General features: G+C 37.9%; 1 protein-coding gene across 3 annotated transcripts; it reads right to left on the minus strand.

The window, feature by feature from the left end:
* Window positions 1–388: 388 nt before the first annotated feature.
* RBM24 (RNA binding motif protein 24) lies at window positions 389–18,536 on the minus strand. 3 transcript variants are annotated; one of them, XM_063298913.1, is made up of 6 exons: window positions 17,972–18,536; window positions 17,672–17,863; window positions 16,609–16,732; window positions 12,823–12,877; window positions 5,607–5,661; window positions 2,642–2,884 (listed from the first exon to the last, which is right to left on the minus strand). In XM_063298913.1, the coding sequence occupies exons 2-6, from the start codon at window positions 17,837–17,839 to the stop codon at window positions 2,783–2,785; spliced, it is 504 nt and encodes a 167-aa protein (XP_063154983.1). In that variant the 5' UTR covers window positions 17,840–17,863; window positions 17,972–18,536; the 3' UTR covers window positions 2,642–2,782. The 3 variants fall into 3 exon arrangements, with proteins under 3 accessions (XP_063154981.1, XP_063154982.1, XP_063154983.1); XM_063298911.1 differs by lacking the exon at window positions 5,607–5,661 and having other exon boundaries at window positions 389–2,884; window positions 17,972–18,528; XM_063298912.1 differs by lacking the exons at window positions 5,607–5,661; window positions 17,972–18,536 and having other exon boundaries at window positions 389–2,884; window positions 16,609–17,004; window positions 17,672–17,806.
* Window positions 18,537–21,553: the final 3,017 nt, after the last annotated feature.

Raw genomic sequence — 21,553 nt, forward strand, 5'->3', positions numbered from 1 at the left:
TTCTAGTGTTTTATCTGTCCCAGTAAGACTCTCAGGACAGTGTGCATATTATTTCAACAGAGTGTTTTTGAAAATGCAGACACAAAACAAATGTATATTATTTCTGAATGAGAACATGTTTTTCATGGATTCATAGGTCTCATTCCAATTTTTAGAGGAATATCATGCTGATGTTATACAAGTTAATTAAGCATTACATGTAATAACACTTGTTTAAAACTTAATTTGACAGCATTGCATAATTAAAGGCAAACCAAGTAACATTTCATTTGTCTCAATCTGCCTTTTTAAAAACATGAACAGACTGTTTTCTCAATAGGGGAACTTTGAAACCCATTTTAAGGTATCTTGTTGCATTAAGAAACTTTTTTGTACAACTGTAAAAAGGTTGGATTCAATGACATTTTTATTATTTTAATACAAGTATATAGATTAGAAGATCTGAAACATTATAAAGCAATATACATAATAAATAACATGCACAGGAGTCATGTTATATATCTTATATAACATTGGCTAGTATTCAAAATAAATCCAGTGACATTGGAGAAATCCATAAAAATGCTATCCTGTCTTCCCTTTTATGAAATTGTTCAAGTATAAAAAGATTCCAATACAGTCTAAAATATTAAATTTCATTTAGGTCAAGAATAAAAATTACAAGTTATTGCAGTTTCACAGGACAAATGTAAAGCAGCATTTCCTAGCAAAGGAATAATAGTTGATCTATATAGAGATGAAACTGAAAAATGACCCTTTTTTTGTAGAAGAAAATACCAACAACCCACTCTAAATACATTATGGGTGTTGCTTTATGGGAAGTTGTCTGCACATACTGTGTTTAAGATTGGGGCTTCAGTCTTTATCATTAATATATCTGGTTGAGAATAAGTCCCATCAAGATCAGTGGAACTCAGACACAATTCTGCATTACTGTTACGGCACCGGAGCTATTTATCTGCAATTCAGTTGCATGTGCAACCAAGAGAGTCTATACATAGAAACTCATGGATTGGACAAATCATATGCTTATTTCCTGTATCGTTCAGTCAATTCACATGGTCTCCATTTGCAGACATTATTATGGATGGATGTGACCAATGATGTAAGTATAGCTCCTATTATAGACAACAGTAATTTATTGAGTCTTACTCCTGAACGAGCACATGGAGTATCTTAGCACACTTCAGAGTAAGTAAGCTTCACTGATAACCTACTGGTTTTCTTCCAAACTTTCATCCAAGAAAACAGGTATACAGTCAGTGAAACAGAGGGAAAATCATGAAACTAGCATTTTAAAGATCAAAACCTTTCCAAAAGCTTTTAAAAGTTATGCTTATTGAAGATAATAAACCTATGTCAGCATCTTTAATTACTGAGATTATTTCATCTACTACTGCTAAACCTGCTAAATAACTTACACCATGAGATGAATACAATATTTTACAGTTTCACATCTAAAGTGGGTTTCTTTAGAATGCAGCATCGTACAACTTTCAAAATAAATATATCTTTAAATAGCATTACAATTAAGGCACAATATAGCTCACATAGAATTAACCTTTGAAGAATTGCAGTCTCAACAAGTAGCCGCATGAAAGAGACCTATGTTTTGCAAATAAATATTTAAATAGGAATTAATTTGTGTACAAATCATTTCAAAAAGCATTCCCTAGTACAGTTGTTAAATATTTAAATTCAGCAAATTTCTTCCTGCCTTTATTCGCAAGCCATGAATAGATACAGTAAATATAAAGAGAAAGCTGTTGTAGTAGACAGCTGATCCTATTTCAGAATCAGAATAGCTGACACCAGCAGTCAAAATTTCCTAAAAGTGAAACAGGATGGGGAGAGGGATTAGAATGTGACAAGCTCATCAAATGAGAACAAGTGATGTGTTCTTTCCAGAACGGGCTGTGTCATTAATTGTCTGTACAGCTGTTACACCCTTTTATTCCACACCACTTGCTCCATAGTCCCATTCATAGAGAGGACAGATGAGAAAATAACTTTGGTGCTGTCTACCCTTTCCTCACCTCCCAAGGGCCGTATTTCTTAGTTTGTTCGAAGCCCACGATGAGATCGTCAAAAAATACTTCTCTACTCATTCACTCCAAAAATAGGCTGTACCGAAAAGTTGCAATGACAGTCAGTGCTTTCAATATTTAAAATAAAATAATAGTAATCTTCAACTTGATGCAGGTTACATATTGCTCACCTGAACTATTTACCCCGGATACTGTAAAATGCACCTTATTTTTAAAAATCAGTTTTGGTTACTTTGGTTATGCTTTCATGATAGGATGATGCTTGATACTTAGAAACTCGTACAATACCTATCCCACAATATTCATTCTATGGGAGGCATAACGTTTAAAGACAGTGGTATTTGTTCTTATAATATTCTATTGCATTGTAGCGTTCTTTAAAGCTGGATTACTTAAAAGTTAATTGCCTTTTTAAAAACTATTTCTATTGGAAGGCTTGAAGGTAAAATGATAGGAATAACAACAAAGAATGCTTTCTTGCCAGGTCCATCTGCTATTGCATACGATCTGTTTGCAGTTGCTGTGGCTGGTATTGGCCAAAAGCAGCAGCTGCTGCTGCAGCTGTCCCGGGTGCTGCTGCAGTGATAGGTTGCTGGACTGCATAGCCATATCCCCCAGTGGTGACATATCCTGCAGCAGCTGGGGAAGCTGCATAGGGATATTGGTCATAGGCTGCAGCAGCTGCAGCGGCAGCAGCAGCAGCAGAATACTGAGCATATGCAGCTCCAGTGTAATCAAGGTAGGGTGTGGTGGAAGCAGCCGCTGTAGGTTGGACATGTGGAATAACCACTCCAGGTTGCACAAAAGCCTGTGGATATACATAATGAGCAGGGATCCTGTTGAAAAACAGAAGATAAAGTTAGACCATACAAGGAAACCTCACTCCCCAGTTCAGAACTAAAAACCAAACTCAAATTTAGTTGTTGTTATATGCATAGGGTTGCCACAATAACTAATTTCAGTGGAGAAATTGATCATCTTAGACGCTAAAAAGGAGAGGCACTGATGAAAAATATGTATTTTTAAAAAATAGCAGTGTCACAGTGTTAGTGCTGGCTTAACAACACTGATCAGAATTGCTATAAAGGCACACTACTAATAATTTTAAAATACTGGTAACAATCTTAAAATGTACATCTGTTAAAAGAAAGATGAAAGAATCCTGGTTTGGGGCTGGAGGACACAGGATGTAAAGCCACAGAGAAGTGACTAGTTTCCCCCTAAGATTGTAATATACTGAGAGTTAATATGAGTCTTACCTCAGAATAGATTTACAATTTTTGTAACTACATTACATGTTTAGTCTGATGGTCCAATACTGATGGTTTCCCAGGATTTCTGCTAATTTGAATGCATTACCCACATTACTCAAATGTATTTGATGTAGGGTAATAAATGTTTCGTATCGTGGCAACCCTACTTGAATTGCTATGCACACATTAATTCCTCTGCAACTTCAGTCATCCTTATTAAAAAAAAACAAAAAACCACAGGCGACAAAGGAATTTAAATAGAAGTTCACAGGTGTGGTAAACACAGCAAGAATCACACTTGTCAAACGAACTATAGTGCAATTCACTCCGTCACAAAAGGCTGTTGAGGGGAAGCTACATAAATGCCATTAAAATACATGACAGTGACCTCTGGGTAGATGTGCATCACACTTCTGAAGAGGTTATAAGGCCATGAAAGTCAAACCTGTTATGACATATCAGGCCACTGGAATCCTGCTTTGTGCCAGCTTGTTTATTTCTATATAAGGCATAGCTTTGGAAAGAATAGGGAGAGCTGGGGCAGAATTATGTTCAGGTAGATCTAGTGTTTAATAAAAAAAAAAAAGGAGAAACATATTTTGAGGAACAACCCTGCTGTTATTAAATACATACTTCAATATTCTCCTTACCATTAAATATTACCTTTGTTGTACCATTAGAAGCACAAGCAGGCCAATGTTGATATTTGTAGTAAAGCTCTCATATATATAGATAGATAGATACAATACTTTTGTGGTGCTTTCAACACCCAAAAGCTTCAAGTATTATCTCAGGATTACTTACAAACAGCTTGGCAATGGAGATCATGGTTATTATACATAGAAGGGTGAAGCTGAAAAATAATGGTTTGCCTAAAAAATTCCAAAGAAATCTGCATGACTTAAAATATGATCTGAAAGATGAGCTTCCCAGCTCACAAACTTGTTGCTGGAGCTAATCAAGTTGCTCAGTTCCCCACCTGCATAAAAATATGTGTATGGATTGATCTCTTATATCATATGGTATCCAATGTATTATTTCCTCTGAAATTAACAGAATCTTTTCCAGAGTTCTAACTGGCATCTACCACTTTATTGGGGAATCAAACCCTCTCCTCCTGTATAAAGTGCAGTTCTGGTGAGATCCAGCATACACGCACACACACGTAGCTTCAGATGCAAAATAAAAGCTTTCAGCTTCTCATGCAATGTTGTAAGTTTCCTTTCTGTCTGTTGGACAGGTTAGGTCCACCTGATCACCCTATTATAACCAAATTAATACAAATGTGTTTAAATAAAAATTATTTTCAACTTTCATATGAAGTTGCCAAGCAAAAAACTGTTTTTAGTTATAGAATATTGTTGCCTTGGAAAGTAATTTTTCGACTTAAAACCCATACAGCTTTGTTTAGAAACTGATCACTCCCCCTTCTACAATTCAATGTTAAGAATCTAACTAAAAAAAATATTTACATCATTAGTCTCCTACTGTCCAGGATAGGGAAACAGCAACACATTAGGGATGCACACAAGAAGAGGTTTAAACAAGATAATGAAAATTAATCATTTATTAAGGACTTAAAAAAAAATACAGCCATGATGATTCATCCCTTATATTGAGTGTACTGTAAAGAAATGTCTGTGGTATTAAAGCCAAGTCAATAATAACTTTGTTTTTATATGGTTTTAAAATAACATGAAACCCTACATAATTTGATCATAATGCTCACTTAAAAACAGATAATTCCCAAGGCTCATTTCTATCAGACTTAAGAAACAGGATCTTTAAAAGACACATGCAGGTCACTTTATCGTAGTCAAGTCATAGCTCTGTTCTGACAGAAGCATCATCATCATGGATTTTAAAACTTGTTTCCTTGTTAGAAAATCATGATGCATATATGCATTCAAGCTCCTGTAATTTGTTTCTATTAAGCCAAGAAACTAACAGGTGGGAGAATTATGAAACTTTATCCCTTTAGAACTTCTTAGTCTACAATATGCATGCACTCTGTGCAGGCGCCCACTATTATGCCATTTCGCACATTGTGATTGACAGCACAAGCTGCAGTGGGTCTATTTTTGATCATCTGTCATGCGACAAGAGCTTCCAGCTGAGTAAAATGACTTTATAAGGCCAAAGTAAACTTCCATCTGTTGGAAACGCCAGCATGCAGAGATTGTCATGATACTGAAATGCTAACTCCTTTTATGTTCAACAAGGTCAAAAGGTTAAAGAGCAGCTTCCCATTAGGCTGTTCAGGCATCTTTGTACAATAGATTGAAGAACGTTCTTCTGAACTTACTTTTGGGAGAAACACTGGATCTGCACCCTGTTCCAGATTTTTCAAAGGTAGTTTTCTTTGGTACATTAGAAATAGGCATTGAAATTCATCAGTTTTCTTCTAAGATTGCAATAAAAATACATTTTCATGCAAGTAAGCCTACTGAACATAGAGCCTTTCCTTACTTGCATCTAACAACAGCAAAAACATGTTGTAATACTCAGGGTTTTTTTTTTGTTTTTTGTTTGCAACTGATCCCCAACACATACCTGCGGAGGCCTTAATTCTTCCTTAGGTATACTGGAATTAAAACAGTAATTTACCTCATATTCTGAAAAGATTTATCACAGATAGTCTCATGTACTTCACTGACCAAGGTGACCTTAGAGGGTGGGATAAGTTCACCATTTATCAGCAATTGAGGCTAGTGTGGGCATGCTGCTCTCCCTCCAGTCTTTGGATACCGTCTTCTAGGGCCATTTTGCTCTAGACAATGGGAGAATCCAGTTTTTTCAAACTGAGGTCTCCCCTGATCAGAGTCCTGGATTAATCGGAACAACAGCTGACTAGCAGTAGTGGTGGAGCAGCTGCATGGCGGCAAGAGAGAGCTGTCTTTCTCTCTCTGCTTCTTTTCCCACACCTGTTAGCTGTAGTTCAGGCTGCTTTTGAATGCAGGTTTAGTGCTCTTTGGAATAGTGCTCAAACTATGTCCTCTAGGAGTCTAACTGTCAGTCCAATATGGGTTTAGAGGTATTCTGGAATAGCACTAATCTGGAAGAATGCTAAAACTATGTCCAAAAGGATCCTAACAGCCAATAGTCAGGCTCACTTTAAATTCACTTGTAGAGCAGATACGCAAAATCAGAGTGAGCTTTGACAGATTGCTAAAGTGTCTATCTAGCCATTGTCAAAACTTGCTGCCTCTTCAGGCCCTTCCCCATCCCAATCTATAGTAAGGAGAGTAATTGATGGACATTTCCGTGCCAGCTAGTGATATGGTGGGAGGTGTGGTAGGAGGTGAGGGAAACAAAGGTGGAGGGTCCAGCAATCCCTTAATCTCTGTACCATAAATATGGATACAATCCTTTTCCAGCTTTGTGTCTATGTCAGGATAAGGACTGGCAGTGCGGGTATCCTATTTTATGCCAGTATAATTTTTTGCTGGCTCAAGGACTGGTAAGTAGTACTTTTAAGTCAGCCATTTTAAAAAAAACTTTAGTGGGTCTTTTGTTTTTAGAAAAAATGCATACCACAGTATGCCACTGTAAAATCTGGAGTCAGACTCATTCCTTTCAAAAGAACTCACTTTTACATGTGTGTTGAGCTCCAGTTTTGTAACTGCATCCTATGCATTTTTATTCAGAAACAACCCCCATTGAATTCAATGATTAATTTACATTGATCTAAACATTTTTGTGTGTGTGAATGCCATCACAAAGTTAATCATTTTGGCTACCTTATAATAGGCTACATTTTGTACTGGGGAAAGCATTTCCATGGTGGTTGCGGTGGAATCAAAATATTTAAGTGGCAAGAGATTTCTGCTAGATTATAGAAAGTCATGTATAAAAGCACCACCACAGTAAGCCAAGGTGCATTGTGATGAGAATGACCTAGCCTCTTTCCAGGTCTTCGGATTTCCCCTCTTGAATTCTGACAGGGAATAAGGAGAATTTTGGAAACATCCACTTCTAGTATTTTTTCAATTAATTGCAGCTGATTACAGTGTATAAACCTAACAAAAACGAGTTTGCATTGATGGAAACACTTTTACTTTTGAATATATTTTACAGAAGAATTGGTCATAAGTTCTGACCTGGTTTCAAATGAGTTGTTCAATAAATATTTCGTAGATATTTAGACCTCATCAGTTAAGACTATAACAACATTAAAGAATATTATACTTCTACTTAATTTAAAAGCAAAGGAATTTCATCAATATTACATCATACTCTTAAATTAAGCATAACAAGTTCTCTTTGAAGGCTTTAAAGATTCTGGGATAATTTGGGATCTGAACTTGATAAATTTTACTGGAACTCACTATAGCATTTAATTCCTTGAAATCTATTTCAGTAAATCACCAACATTTACTAAGAAGATAATTTCTAAGTGGAACTGACAGAAAGTAGACCAGTGTCTGAATAAAGGAAAAATTGGAGGGGTCTTTTTGCCTAGCTTTTGGATTGATGTTCCCTTGGTGTACATGCTTACCTGGCTCTGAAAAAGATTTGGTTTTGGTTCAGAAGCTGCCTTCACTGTCCTGATAGATGACTTACGTTGGAATATAGACAAGGATACAGTGATTCCATTAAGCGAAAAAAAAAACCCCCACTGAACTTCATTTGCTTGGAGCTTGCTTGAATGCCCAGCTCTGTAAGTTGCACTAGGAGTTTCAGAGTTAGAGGTTATTACCTCTGGTTTTATTACTTTATTCTGATGATAGTTGGATGACATTTTGATTTGCTGTGAGCTGCCGAGAGTCTTACAATGTGGGCAGCATATAAATGTAAAATAAATAGTCTACTAGCAAGCACACTATCTGACTCATTTGGTGAATAAATCTGAGTCATTCTCTATGTCTTCCTCCAAATGAACCTGCCTAATTCTAGCAATGTGTGAGACACAAAAAGCACAACAGGAGTCTCCCAGGCACTCTTATAGACAACACTCATGATGTGAGCTCATTGTATTAGTCAGCCCCCCTCCCCTGCTTTGTCCATATATGAGAGGAAAGCTGTGCCAGTATTTGAAGCTCAACAAAGCAGAAAGCCTATCAAATCTGTTGAATTCAATCACCTATTCACAATCATGCCACTGTACTACTTTAGTTTTAGCAACCATTAGTCCATTGGAAATCAAGGAAGGCTGCAGGAGTGACCCCAAATTGTTGCTGTAGTGCTATCTCTGCTGCTCTGATTTGTTTTCCATCCCTTCAGGGCTGGCAGGAAGTTATTTTGGGAAACAAAGAAAGTGGGGGAGGAATTACACTTCTCCCATCCTGCTTTCAGTGGATCTGATCCCATTCAGGGTACAGGATGTCTGCATTTGGGGTTTTTGTTTTTACAATTTTTTTTTAATCCAGAGCTGACCAGCCTCTGCAAAGGTAGCTAGGAAAAATGACTGGCGAGGGAAGAAGAAATGCAAACTGTTTATGTCATAATTGGCCATGTAATCTGAGATGCCCACTGTGCATAATTTTCTTACTGTTTATAAACACAGTTTAGTGTTAATGCAGCCAACATCATTGTTATCATGACTGCAGCCAAACCATCATGTAGTTATGATTTTGGGAGAGGGTGGGGAAAAACAAAGTTGACCCATCAAGATGTTGGCTTACATCAGTGAAGTTAACATTAATGCAGATTCATACAGTTTAAAGTATTATTTTTGTCACAATGAACCATGTTTTACTATAACATCCAAATGTAGGCATTAAATGAAGAAAGAAGAAAGATAAAAGAAAGCCAGAGGATAAAAAGAATTCATCTTGAATTCAAGAAAATAATTTCAGTGTTGCTAGTAAAAGTAGTATAGATTTTCTATTTTAAAAAATCAGTTTAAAACCTGGGCAAAGGATTGTTTTCCAAAATAAAGCCACTCTAAAACACAATAACTATCATTTAGTTCAGTTTTTGATTAAACTAGCATCTCCAAGCATACCCCAGAGGAGGTGAAGGAGGCTTTGTACAGCCCTTACTATATTCAAGTAAACCCAACAGAACATTATCTGGAGCAATTACAATTGCATATATTTTCCAAGAAATAAAAGTTTGAGCAAATAAAGATACCAGCTTTATATGTTTAAAAGTCCTAGAATAGAATAGAATTGTCTTTAATGATGAAACAGCAAGATAAAACTGGATAAATAAAAACTTTATAAATACATGGCTAGCACCAACAATAAAAACAATGGATTGTAAGATGTATGTGCAGAATTGGGCCACTATATCCAATCTGCAGTGATCTTGGTGACTATTAGATGGCAGCAAAGAGTTATGGTTTTTAGTATTTCTTTGCTGCCATCTAGTGGTCATCTGGATTTTTGCAATCCAGATCCCTCCTATTTGAAAAAAGTATTGTACCAAGACCCATCATTATCTCTGCTTACTGTAATACAAACTAGACAGCAAATGTTTTGAAATGTTCTCTTAAGAAAAACAATCTCTGAACTACTCCTTATGTATCTTTACTCAGATCCATCCCATCCTACAAAATTTTATAATAATAAATAGTTTTTTGAATTATTATTACACTGTAATAATAGTGCTCTGGCTCAAACAACCTTGTGCTGGATTGTATGCAATCTGACAATTATTTCAAAGCACAGCAACATTATTTGGTATGCAAAAATTTCCTGAGGCCAAGTGTCACCATGCCATTCAATTCAATGGAGAAATGGTTCTAGAAATATGAAATCATATACCCTGTATCTGGCACTTCCTCATCCTCTTGACTGGCTGAACACACAATAGTTATTCAAGGATGCTGACTGTGACACCACTGTAGTATTATCTATGCCATTAAATCAATGTAAGCATTTGTAATATCTGCATACTAGGTAAACAAACTGTAGGTTAGTGCATAAATGGACAAAACAGAAGACTTCATCTTATCTTACATAAGTTTATGGACTGCAACTTAACTGAAATACCAATTTGAGATATTTGAAGTATTTACTTACTTAGGAGCAATTCCCATTAAACTTAGAGGACTTAACTTGTGAAGCAGAAGTACGCAACTGTTACTACACTAGTTTCTTTGACTAAGTAGTTTTTGGCTCTTTCATCTCCATGGCTGTATGCCAAACTATACTTGTTGAAATTCCCTCTTTTACAAAACATTGGTCTTTTGCATGTGGCTATCCATCTCAGTAGACTGGCTAAGTGCCAAACCACACTGCAGCTACAGGAGAGAGAAATTAATCTTTCCTTCCATACTATGATCCCATCATGAATGGTCCTCCTGAAGCTGCAATTTCACAATAATAGCAAGTGGCAGGAGACCAGTGTGGGAGAAAAAACTCCTCTTTTCTGCACACTTCACTCCTGGTTTTGAGGAAGGGGGTTCTTCTCTAGTTGTAAAAAGAAAATAAAAGAATCTTGTGATACCTGCCAGAATAATAAAAAAATACTTTTATTCCCACTCATTCTATCTATCTAGATAAAATTAATTGTTTTATGTGAACTGTACTGTATAAATATTTGATTTGGAACACTAACAAAAGCCTTTAAGGCATTAGGTAGATATTTATTTTGATGAATAGCTAAAACATGTTAAGTTTTGCACTTAGGAGAAATGAAAAAGTCAATTTAAGACATGGCTAGACTATGAAGTTTCTGAAAAATCGTAACTTTGGAAGCAAAACTGTAGGGTATTCCTAACAAATTTGTTTGGGTTGCTTATTTGTTTTCAAAAGGAGAAACAGGCTGCAAATTTAAAGAAATAGAATGTGCATGGGAATAGATCTGTTTAGCTTTCCATCCCCAAGACTTTGTCTTAGTCACCCCCCCCACATATGCAGTTAGCTTTTCTGTTAATGGTACAGAGATTTAATATTTCTATATCTTTACTTCCTCTAGGTTGAGAAATAGCTGGGGAAATCAAAGCATTTTTAAAAAATCAAGAAAAGTACATGTCATTGCAGGTAATGAACTGGATCCAGAGTTGCATCAAGTGGGACTCCAGAAACTATATGATCCTATGGATGAAAGGGTAGCAAATTTTGCCAATATTTCTTTCCCCAACAGTCTCTATTGTTCCACTCCCCAAACCTGTAAATATGTCAAATTTATCTGGGGACACTGAATTGGTGAAAATTGCTATCTAGAATGGTGCAACATTTTACACTTCTCTAATTCTCTCTCTCCTTTTTTTAAGAGGGGGCCCATTATAGTCCAGATCCCTATCATCAAAGAAAAAGTTCCTGTTTGTACGGGATCAACTCATTGGTTGAATTTACACATCACACCAAATCATAACGTCGTTCATTATAAATGAGCCCAGCAATTGTGGTTTGTAAATCTCATTTTATGACTTTGACTAAAATGTGGTTGGCTGTGTGTTGGGCAAACACAGTAATATGTAAAGGCAGACATTGTCTTTTTCAGTCTTCAGCTGGCTAAATACAACTATTGCTGCTAGTGTTTCATGGTAATAAGATACAGTATTTCAAAACTACTCTCCAGTTTCACCATGAGTTTTACTTAGCAAGGATTAGCAAGGAGAAAAGAGCGCAAAGAGTGTTCAGGCAAGCAGAGTTTATTTTCTACTTCTATGTTTAATCGTTGAATTTTAAAAAAAAAACAGAATTACGTTAAAGCATACGTTTAAAGAAATACTATAAGTTAAAGCTGATGAAGACAAAATCATTAATGGGAAAGTGCAAGTGGACGCATATTGTTAATAACACAGAGCTCCACATCCTTCCCAAGGAACGAAACAAAAAAATGTAACATGCAAGCAATGTTGATTTTTCTTTTTTTTTAAAAAAAGAAATTAAAAAAAGTATCACACAAATTTAGCAGTCACTACAAAATATGGTTAAAAAGAAGATAAATAAGTCACAGGCTACAGCTTGAAAGCAAGAGGGAAAAAGAGATTCTTTTGCTCCCCTTCCCAAAGTCAACACTTCTCAACAAAACCAAAATGAAAAAGCCACCAAAACTTTCACTACAGCTCTTTCAATTAAAAGCACACAGTTTAGCTATCAACACCACTTCATTACTGTAATCAATAAATAAAAAAAACCACACCGATATCTATGGACTATAGAAAGAAAACATACATGCATCGTTAATCACCATTTTAGCTTGTTTGTGTGTTTGAGTCTACTGGTTACAGAGTTTAATTCCAAACAGAACTATTCCACCTCATATCCTTCTCATCAGTTATCTTAACTGTAAACGATCCCTGTCAGATTAGAAAGAGATAAATAACATTGAGTTTAGCTGAAGAAAAATATTGATGGGGGCACACTGGCGTGCTGATTACACACAGACCTGGTTTCCCCACAACATCTTATCAGCACAGGACTGCTTAACTGCATGGATGCTAGCCATCATCTCCCCAGCTTTAACGCTTATTGGAGAATCATTAAGGAAGTGAGGGCATTTTAAATCTGTAAATTTGAAAAAAAAAAGGTAATAATATTATTGCCAGCAGTCACGTTAACGGACATTAATGTGTACATATTATCCATTTCCCACCACAAAACACAGGTTTAGAGGAGACTTACCCAAAGGGTCTCTGGATTAAGGCTGGATGGAGCTGTTGAACCCCAAAGGCAAAACCTGCCAACAAAACAGCACATTCTCTATACAGGTGCTCTTTCTGTTGCCTTATTACTTCAAGTTGGGCAATCTTTTACCTCTCTATGGAGAATTAAGGTCCATTAAGTTAAATGGGACTTACTTCTATGTCAGTAACCAAAGCATTGCAGACTTATACCCTCTAATAAATACTATCCTGGGATCATTCTTAATGAATAGCATATATAAGGCAGGTCAAATGTCACTTACCTTTAATGGAAAATGCATTAAATATAAATGCATTTTGTTTCATTTAATAAATAAATAATTCTGGTTTTCAAGGCATTGAGGCCAGAAAATAATGTCTATATTATTTAATTGCTTCCCATATTAAAGAGTACATGATTGAACATGGTCTGAAAATTATTAATATGGCTGGTATATACAACAGAGTGTAAAATAGTACCTAGGCTTTGCATGCTTTGAAAACAATTTGGGAGACCTACGCTCCAGCTTGCATGAGCACATCCTCTCTGCTATTCACTGAAACACACACCTTTTTTCATCTATCCACCAGAGCCTGAAAAAAAGAGGCTGCAACTTTAACTAGTCAGCTCATTAAATTAATACAACTCTTAAAGCAACCAGTGCTTTTTTGGAAGCTCACATATAAACAATCCTGAAAAAAAGATCAGTCTGCTTTACCAAATAGCGGAAAGGTACTGTGCTTCCTCCAAATCATTTTTGAAGCATGCACAGCCCTAATAGTAATCTTTTCTTTCAATAATATTAATAATATTATACCTCAGGATAAAGGGCTGTTACTTCTCATAAATCATTATAGCTTAGGCCAGATGTAATATTCACAACCTCCTAACCTTGGTTGCCATTTTTGAGATTATAAATGTTTTTGTACAAATTTCCGCTGCCTTTTATGGATTGCTTTAAATATGGTGTAGGACAGAAGTCGGCAATTTTTTCAGGTGCCTGGCAGTACTGGGCACTCTTGTACATTGGCCTACCTCCCCCAAAACTTTTCCTTTTAACTGCCTGAAATCTCATGAGCTTGCAGCAGCCATGTGTGAAATCTCACAAGATCTTATGCCAGAATGCAGAAATGTTTGATATGGGTGCATTGATGCTGTCTTAGACTGATGTCCATGACTCCTGTGTTACTGGGAGTTAGAGTTGCATTGGCATGATTTATGGTCTTTTTTTAATAAGAAGAGGAAGTTTTGTAAAAAAAAACTGATTTCACATGAATTAGATTATCATGTATTAAGCTGGTTAGTTCTTGATGATGAACAGGCAATGCCACATCATTGTTAAAACTAATGATGGAAGGACAGAAGAAAGAAAGGAATGTTCATGTTCCTAATCTCTTAGCTGGGGTTAGGAGACTGGGAACTTTATCTGCACCAAACTGGTTTGATCCTAGTTTGTTTCAACAAACCATTAACTAAACCAGAAGTAAACAATTTTCAAGCTAAGTCTGTAGTTTGCATTTGAATGATGTGCTCCAAAGCTGTATGTAGGTCAGGATAAAAAGCAAATTTGAATTAATCTCATTTGCATTTATTGTAATGTAATTTACTGCAGTTAATTAAGTAATTCTGTCACATAAAAATTATGATTTGGTAATTCAAACATCATGCCAAATCATAGCTTGCACAAACCATGGCTTGCAAATGCATATCAAATGAATGGGTTCTAACCCTGGTTTAGTAATTCATGGTATCAATTTAGACATTACTCCAAATTGTAATGATATAGCTTAAGCTGTCTGGAATGAGCAGCATACCAATAAGGCAAACAAACAAACAGTGGGTTGGTATGATCTCTGAACTGAATCAGTGTCTAAAAGCTGATACACATACAATATTATACAGTCCCATAATAGCTGAAGAGCACTTCCTAGTTTTGAACTTAAATATAAAGACAAAATAAATGACAACATATTTTTTTAGTTTTCATTCATTTTAGTATTTACAATAAAAGTCTCTAACTTCGCATTCTTGTTGGCCATCTTGTGAATGCATTCATCCTAAGTGATTTCTAAACAACTCCATAACATATTATGACTTGGGATTAACTAATGCAATAGAAGGATTAAATGTGTAATTTTCTAAGAATGTGGGGATGTCTTCATGCTTTCAGTGGAAGAGGTCCTCAGTGACAGGCTTGGTGGGTTAGAGAGAACATACAATACAGGTTACTTTTTATTAAAATGTCTGTAGCCACTGAATTTTAGTGATAATTTGTTCATTTTCCTGAAAGAACCTTAAACTCCAGTATTGAATTTATAACTGTTAATCTTGGGTTTATATGTATATATGTAGAGGAGAGGTTGACCATGATTACTCATAGTTACACAGTGATGAAGAGAACTTGTTCAGAGGCTGACTTTGGTACTGAAAAAGACTCCAAAACTAAGTTGTAGCTAGCCTGGCTGAATAACAAAGAGCACATTAGTTCAGGAATACAATATTGACCAAACCAAATATTAAATAAATCAATAAACAAATGAAATGTGTGAGAGTTCAGCAACAAAGAAACTACACACACCAGTGGTGTCTGTGGCTCCATAAGTTAATTTAAAACATACCAATAAAAAATGGTTGCAATTGTGCAAATTATTGATCTCATAAAATTTGGGATGGTTGTTTGTTTGTTTGTAGGTGCCTGGGACATAGTACAATGTCACATATGGTGCCAGAATAGGTCGCTGACTATTACTGTAAATGCAAAGTAGGAAGAGGTCTCACAAAGAAACTGGAAGCCATTCCAGGTTTCATTTTAGCTTATAATAGACAGAAAAGGCTGGCAGCAACTTATTTTGGATGGTTTAGAAATCAAAAGTTGACTGCAGATGCTGTCAACCATTGTACCAGAAATAGTAAATCCAATATTAAAAGAAAATACATATTCTGAGTGACATACAACAGAATGACTCTCCAATTAATTAGATTCTCCAGTTAATTAAATAATTAGTCCAATTGATTAATTAGACTGTCCAATTAAAAGGGGACATCAAATGTAACTAACTCACCAAAAAAAGAAGAAACTGATTTTGAAAGAGCTCCTACACACATTAATCTCTCCCTATATATCTACAATTTACATATACTGAGACCATAATCCTATTTGCATTATTTAAGGGCATGACCTACAGAAATCAGTAGGTTTTGCATGAGACTGTGATGTAATTTTCTACATTTTTAAGACAGTGCTTTCTGAACTCCCACCTTCCATTTCCTGGACTTCTACCAATCATCTATTGTGCAAGAACCTCTCTATACAGCTAGAACTGGACATTCTACACTTGTGCACAAAGGGTTTCCAGGACAAGACAAAAGGACAGTCAATGTTTTCTTTTGTTTTTTTAAGAAGGAATGTTTCCTGGCTGCCTCTTTGCCCATTTCTTCTACAGAGAGCAGGTATATACCTGGGAAGGAGTAACTTAAACCACTGTTCATCTTGTGCTTCAAATGACTTATGTCAACTCTAGGAAGTTCAGCCCCACATTCTACAACTCACACGACAGTAAAGGCTCTTTGACCTAATTCTTACATTTGAATCAGCAATACTGAGTTTTGTGCCGTACTGACACAAGGTATCTTCAGCATGAATTGGCCATTATTAAAATCACAGATGATAACATGTGCTTTACAACTGTGCATTTTGAGAACTTTGGCTGTCCATCTGCAAACTACTCATTCTAAAATTAGAAGGTAATAAGCTCAGTTCTGATCAAATAAGCAAAAACTACTTACCTGGCTGCATAATTCTTGGTTTTGCTCCTAGGTATGCAAGATTCACATTAGCTTTTCTGCCATCAATTATTGGATTAGGATCTTTGCAGGCCCTTTCAGCAGCAGCTCGATCAGCCATTGTCACCTTGATAAAAAACAGCAAATATATCAAAACAGTTACCTTCGACACAGTTCAGAATGGTTACCTGCAATCGTGTACTTCCAGATATAGTAAAACAGTACTCTTTCTGATAGGCTATTTCAGATTAGGATGATTGCGGAACGCCCTTTTTGTTTTGTTTTGTTCTGATCTGGTTTGGTTTGGTGTTGGTATTTTGCTTTTCCAGTTGGTTGCATTCTTTTATATGTTGGTTTTTTAGTTGCAAGCTGCCCACAGGTGTTTAGGAATTGGGTGGCCTATTAAATAAACAAACAAAGAAAGAAAGAAATAAACTCGCCTCACCCAAATGAAAATACAACTAGTCAGTATCTTTTAGTGTCAGCATTTTGGGGTGGGGGTTAATACAACAAACATGTAAAAAAAAATCCAGTTCTATTTGAAGCATTCTGTTTCCCTAAACAGTGGCACAGAAAGTTTGCAGGACTCCATGCCAGTGACACAGTAGCATGTGTCACCGCAGATAAAAATATGAACATGTCCTATCAGTCTGCAGCCAGCTGGCTTCATCCAATGCCAAAACTTCATTAGCAAGTTTTCCTATACAACAAGTATGAAGAAAATATCCATAGGACACAGCACTCATATACATATTCTTCAGAGAAGAAAGTATCCCTACAAAAGTCCCACGATTGCAATCAGTTCTGTACTAATTATGGAGCATCCCAGCTGATACCTTGTTTTTCCAGTGCCTTGTTCACGTTGCTTAAGTTTGGGGGAATTTACCATTTGTCTCCTCTACACCTCCCAACCGAATGATCGCAATCTTTTCACCCCATTTTTTGGGGAAAGAGACAGGCTGCGCGATTGCCGCGCCTCCGGCTCTACCTTCCCTCCCGCCATTGTTTAGCGACCCCCTTTTCGGAAGCTGCTCACCCACCCACCCCGGCAGCGCCTTTGACTTACAAATCCGTATCCCCGGGATTTGCCCGTCTGCCTGTCGGTGATGACTACGGCTTCTTCGATCTCGCCGAAGACCTCGAAATACTTCCGGAGGCTGGAGTCCGTGGTGTGGTAGGGAAGACCCCCGACGAAGATCTTGGTGTACGTGGTATCCTTCTGGGTCGTGTGCATCTTCCAAAAAAGATCTCTCCCCTCCTACCAGCCCAACAACAAAAGGAAGAAAAAGAAAGTAAGGGGAGGGGGAAAACCCTCCTTCTCCAGCTGCTCGGCGCGAACTGCCCTCTTGCAAGCAACTTCTCTCACCGTCCAGAGTCCGTTTCACCAGCCACGCAACAGCAGTAGCAGCTCCCTTTGCCGAACAGGAAACCTTCTTTCTCCCGCTCCGAGCAGTTCTGATCTCGGCTCGGAGGCAAACAGGAAGCCTCGTCGGATGCTCTTGAGGTAGACGGTGTTGGACAGAAAGGGAGAGGAAAGTGCAGGGAAGTCTTCCGCCGGCTGAAGGCTTTCCCCAAATGTCACACGCGCACGAGCTCCCCAGCTCGCTCAGAGGGGCGGGTAGCCGGGCGGAGTCCCCTCTGGTTATTGGTCTCTTCCTGGGGCCGACAGGGTTATAAAACCCGACGAGCGCGTGGCGTGGGGAGAACGGCGAAGGAGGGGTCAGGGGTTGGGCAGCCTCTCCACCTGCGCGCTGAGCGGCGCCCTGTGGGTTAAGTTGTCGCCAGTCTAAGCGGGAACCTCTCGGTTGCTCGGCTGACAGCGCTGCAAAACAGGAGCTGCGTTGCCTCTCCGCCTTCCCAGACGCTGCACAATATAGCCTTCTTTGGTCGTCTGTTATGGATCCGTCAGCCCGCTTCCCCCATACTTCGCTACGAGTGAGCGCGAAGAGGCACGTGGCTGGTCGCAGAAGTTCAGCCTTGGGCAGCCCTGGGAGGGAGGCGGGGATTGCGCTGTCTGGTGCCGTGTCTAGGCCACCCTTCCCCTATCTTGTGCCCACCAGGCGCGTCGGGCTCCCAATTTCCCATTGGCTCGGCTGCCTGGGGCGGCGCTGCCGGGAAGTATCGTCCAACGAGGCCTGGAGGCCCTCGAGTTCCCCAGCTTTGGCCAAGAGAAAGCGCGCGCTACCTTTCCCGGGGCGGTCCACAGAGTGTGAGTGGACAGAGACGGCTGTTTGTGCAACGACAACTTCGTTCTTCTGCTAGTTTACACTCCCTCACAGGGAAGTAGAATGGTGAAGACCGCAGCAAACTCAATCCTGCCCAATGCAAAGACTAAGGAGGAGCAAGCAGAATCAATAGCAGCTTTCCCTTGTTTGCACATTCTAAGGAGGCATTTCTGACCCTTTCCTGGCGCTTATCAAAGAGGAAAGGGAAATGGACACACCCACCAAGTGAGAAAGTGAGGCAACCTGCAGTGGCATTTCCCAATAAGAGACATCACTTTAAGTCCTTGTCATGAGATGAGCTAAAGACTGAGAATGAAGAAGGAAGCTTGTCTCTCTTGCCTGCCTGCACTCATCCTGTGGACTGTGCAGCACAGGGAATTGATCATAGCTCCCAAACTAAGCCAGCATTCTAGAAAGACAGTGCTGTTTGCGATACGCTCCGGTCATGATAGGATCCAGACCCAACCAGCCCTTTGAACACACTTAGGCTGATGTGCAACCCATGTAGAATGTGCAATGTGTTATCCAAGAAGAAAGACACTGAGGGGCAAACCTTAACTGCTGCTGCTGAATCTCTCAGTGGGCAGACTTTTTCAGAACAAGGCCTTGATATGAGTGGAATGCCAGGGGCCAAAATTTAGAAAGTGGTCAGAACCAAGACAAAAGATTTAATCAAATTTTAATTAAGCATAGTTAATATGAGTAATCCCACATATTTTCCTTTTGCCACCCGGAAAAGTCGCAACCTACAGCAACTTTGGAATATGAAGTTTTAAATAGAATATTTACAAATGCTCAAGTTTTGGGATCTGCATGCAAGCTTCAGCCTGCAGGTTGTGTACCTCTAAAAGCATCTCTGCATCTGTGAATTCCCTCCTCTCTTATGCCGAACCTGATGCTCGAGGGGGAGTGCAGCTCTGTCCAGCATAGCAGAATTACATCCCAGGTCAGATATTTATTTAATCACCAGTACCCACATTTCATTAAGTTTTTCATTGATCACCATTTTCACTGCTTAGCTAGTCTGTGTTTAAAATGAGAGCCAATGGCAAAATAATTATCTCTCTGGGAATATCTTCCAGGAAGGAGGAGACACACAATGCACCATACAACATCCAACCTGACTGCCCTCATGGTTGAATAAGGAAGCCTAATAAATGGTTGGGAATGCATTGCCTTCTGTAGATAGCTTTAATATAAAACCCAGTAGCTCCAGTCAGCTTGGCAACAGTGCTGCTTGCCCCTGGGAATTCCGATACAGCAGTTCTGAAGGGCAACAATTTCCCCATCCCTGAAAATCCATAGGAACACACTTTAACGAGCAAGCTCCTTAGCAGTCCAGTACAGTTTTTCTTCCAAAAAAAGCCCCAGCTGAAAGGAGCCAAGATCTACAGATGCAGAACTCCAAGAAATATGAACCCATCATAAAACTTGAAAATCATTGACAATTCTCTTCTCAGTTATGTTTAGGACATTATTATAAAACAATGTCTTGTTTTATTTTACTTGCCTATATTCAATGAAATTGGTTTTTAAATTATGATATTATTCCCGTTTTACAATGAGGTAAATGAACCATAAAATGTTCCCCAAGGATTCATCAGTCTATCAGATCTTGCAGATTCTTGTTTAAAACTCTGTTATCTGGATCTCATTAGAATTTATTCAATTCTGTTCTGTCCCAGTGCTAGGAACAGGGACTGTCACATTCCCCCCACCCCCTTGCAACATTTTATTTCTAAACTTAGAGGTCTGTGTTTCTCTGAGAAGCCAAATACCACTGAAGCCTTTCTTCTATCCTGCATCTCTTATGCTAGGGACAGCACAAAAGTCTTTCTGGTGGGTCCAAAATAAGGATACTAATATTTTGATTGTGAAAAGGAGAATCAGGGGAATCAGTATCTTTTATTTTAAATGGAGATGAGGGTCAGGGGTAAAAAGAGAAAGTTGCAGAAGTGAATAAAGTGAGCTGAACTGGAAAACTTGTAGAAGTGGCAAGTGTTATCTTTACTTGCATATTTAACTCAGGGATTCTCTGAAAGCGTTCAGACCATAGCTTTGTTAACTTATTAGTTGTACCATTTTGCTAGGGGAAAATGGAACAACTTATGGTATTAAATAATTCTAGCTTTATTCTCAAACTACTGTTTAAGACACTGAATCTCTTAAGAAACTGATGTCTCATTTTCATACATAATTTAGATAAATATATTGGTGTTTAAGTCTAAGCAGACACAGAATTAGTTTAACTTTATGGGGTCAAACATTCAAGGCATTATGAAACAAACATTTAATAAAACACCTAAGTATATTTATGGAGGACTAGCCAAGATATCTTGCTGTCTCCTCATCATCCCCCCAGAATCACTGCAGATAGCACAGGAAGTCACTGAATTTAGCTGTATGATATAATTAATCTTGCAGCAACTCTCCTAATCCCTGGCAGTAAAAAATCTAATATTGCTAAATTAAATAATGCACATTTGCTATCCTTTCACAACACTTAAATTTTGCCACCTGAGGCAGTTGTTTTACTACATGTCAGGGAACTATACCTCTGCAGGTGTGTTCCCACTTGGGGAGGAATGTTTAAAAAATGAGAAACAAGAATAATAATAACCTGATATACAGTAATAGAGCTTTTAACGGGCAGTGTATTAGTCTGCATAATTCCTCTATGTTTATATGTTATATAATAATAATTAATAATAATTTATTAAACT

The sequence above is a fragment of the Candoia aspera genome, chromosome 3, assembly GCF_035149785.1.
Source record: "Candoia aspera isolate rCanAsp1 chromosome 3, rCanAsp1.hap2, whole genome shotgun sequence".
Lineage (NCBI taxonomy): Eukaryota > Metazoa > Chordata > Lepidosauria > Squamata > Boidae > Candoia > Candoia aspera.

Bases quoted from the DNA above. Each gene is read 5' to 3' on its own strand.
- RBM24 (XM_063298911.1), bottom strand. From the start codon at position 17,839: ATGCACACGACCCAGAAGGATACCACGTACACCAAGATCTTCGTCGGG. The intron at 16,733-17,671 runs GTAAGTCAAAGG...TTTTTTATCAAG, and splicing joins AATCCCGGGGATACGGATTT to GTGACAATGGCTGATCGAGC. The intron at 12,878-16,608 runs GTAAGTAGTTTT...TTTTGTTGGCAG, and splicing joins ACCAAGAATTATGCAGCCAG to GTTTTGCCTTTGGGGTTCAA.